At 54.7% G+C, this 675-nt stretch overlaps 1 protein-coding gene across 1 annotated transcript in view; it reads left to right on the forward strand.

Annotated features, from left to right (window-relative positions):
- IRX3 (iroquois homeobox 3) overlaps window positions 1-675 on the forward strand; it is a 7,491-nt gene that overhangs the window by 3,844 nt on the left and 2,972 nt on the right. Inside the window, exon 4 of the mRNA XM_010585225.1 lies at window positions 332-398. Within this exon, the coding sequence (XP_010583527.1) occupies window positions 332-398 (67 nt within the window). The remainder of the gene's footprint in view (window positions 1-331; window positions 399-675) is intronic.

The following is a 675-nucleotide window of genomic DNA, read 5'->3' on the forward strand; positions in this document are numbered from 1 at the left end:
GGCGGCGGCGGCGGCGGGCGGGGGGCCTCCTCGCCAGGTTAGTCTCAAACCCCGAGAATTACCTTCCTCCGACGGAGATAATTTTTGTTGCTGTTGTTGTTGCTGCTGCTCAAGTCGCCTTTGTGGGAAGGACCCGGCCGTAAGGCTCGCTCCGGGCTTGGTTGATTTTCCTTTTGACGGTCACTCCTGCAGCAAAGCAGTCGTTTTGTCGTATTTGCAACTTGCTGAGAAGAGATCTTAAGTCTAGAGGCTTAATTCAGGGATGGTGTGGGGGGAATAAAACGGGGGCTATAAAGGAACGCTTTTTTTTTTTTTTCCCTTCTCTTTTTAGATCGATCTAGTGCCTTGGAAGTAGAGAAAAAGTTAATAAAGACAGCTTTCCAGCCAGTGCAGAGGCGGTAAGAGATTGCTTCCTCCGTCTCCTAAGGATATATAGAGGGAGTTGTAAATGGTTAGCTTATTTTCTCCGCTTCTTTAGTTCCCTTTCCAGGGCGGTTTCTTGTTCTTCCTCTGCGTGCGCGGTGGGTTACTCTGGTTCCGTACTTTGTTTTTGCTGGTCTCTCCTCCGGACTTGGCGAGTGATTCCCGCGGGCAGGCCGAGTGGCGTTCGGTGCCGGCGGGGCGCGCGGTTGCGGTGCTGGGGGGTCGGGTGGCCCCGGGCCGGGCCGGGCCGGG

The sequence above is a fragment of the Haliaeetus leucocephalus genome, unplaced genomic scaffold (genome assembly GCF_000737465.1).
Source record: "Haliaeetus leucocephalus isolate CR32 unplaced genomic scaffold, Haliaeetus_leucocephalus-4.0 Scaffold92, whole genome shotgun sequence".
Taxonomy (NCBI): domain Eukaryota; kingdom Metazoa; phylum Chordata; class Aves; order Accipitriformes; family Accipitridae; genus Haliaeetus; species Haliaeetus leucocephalus.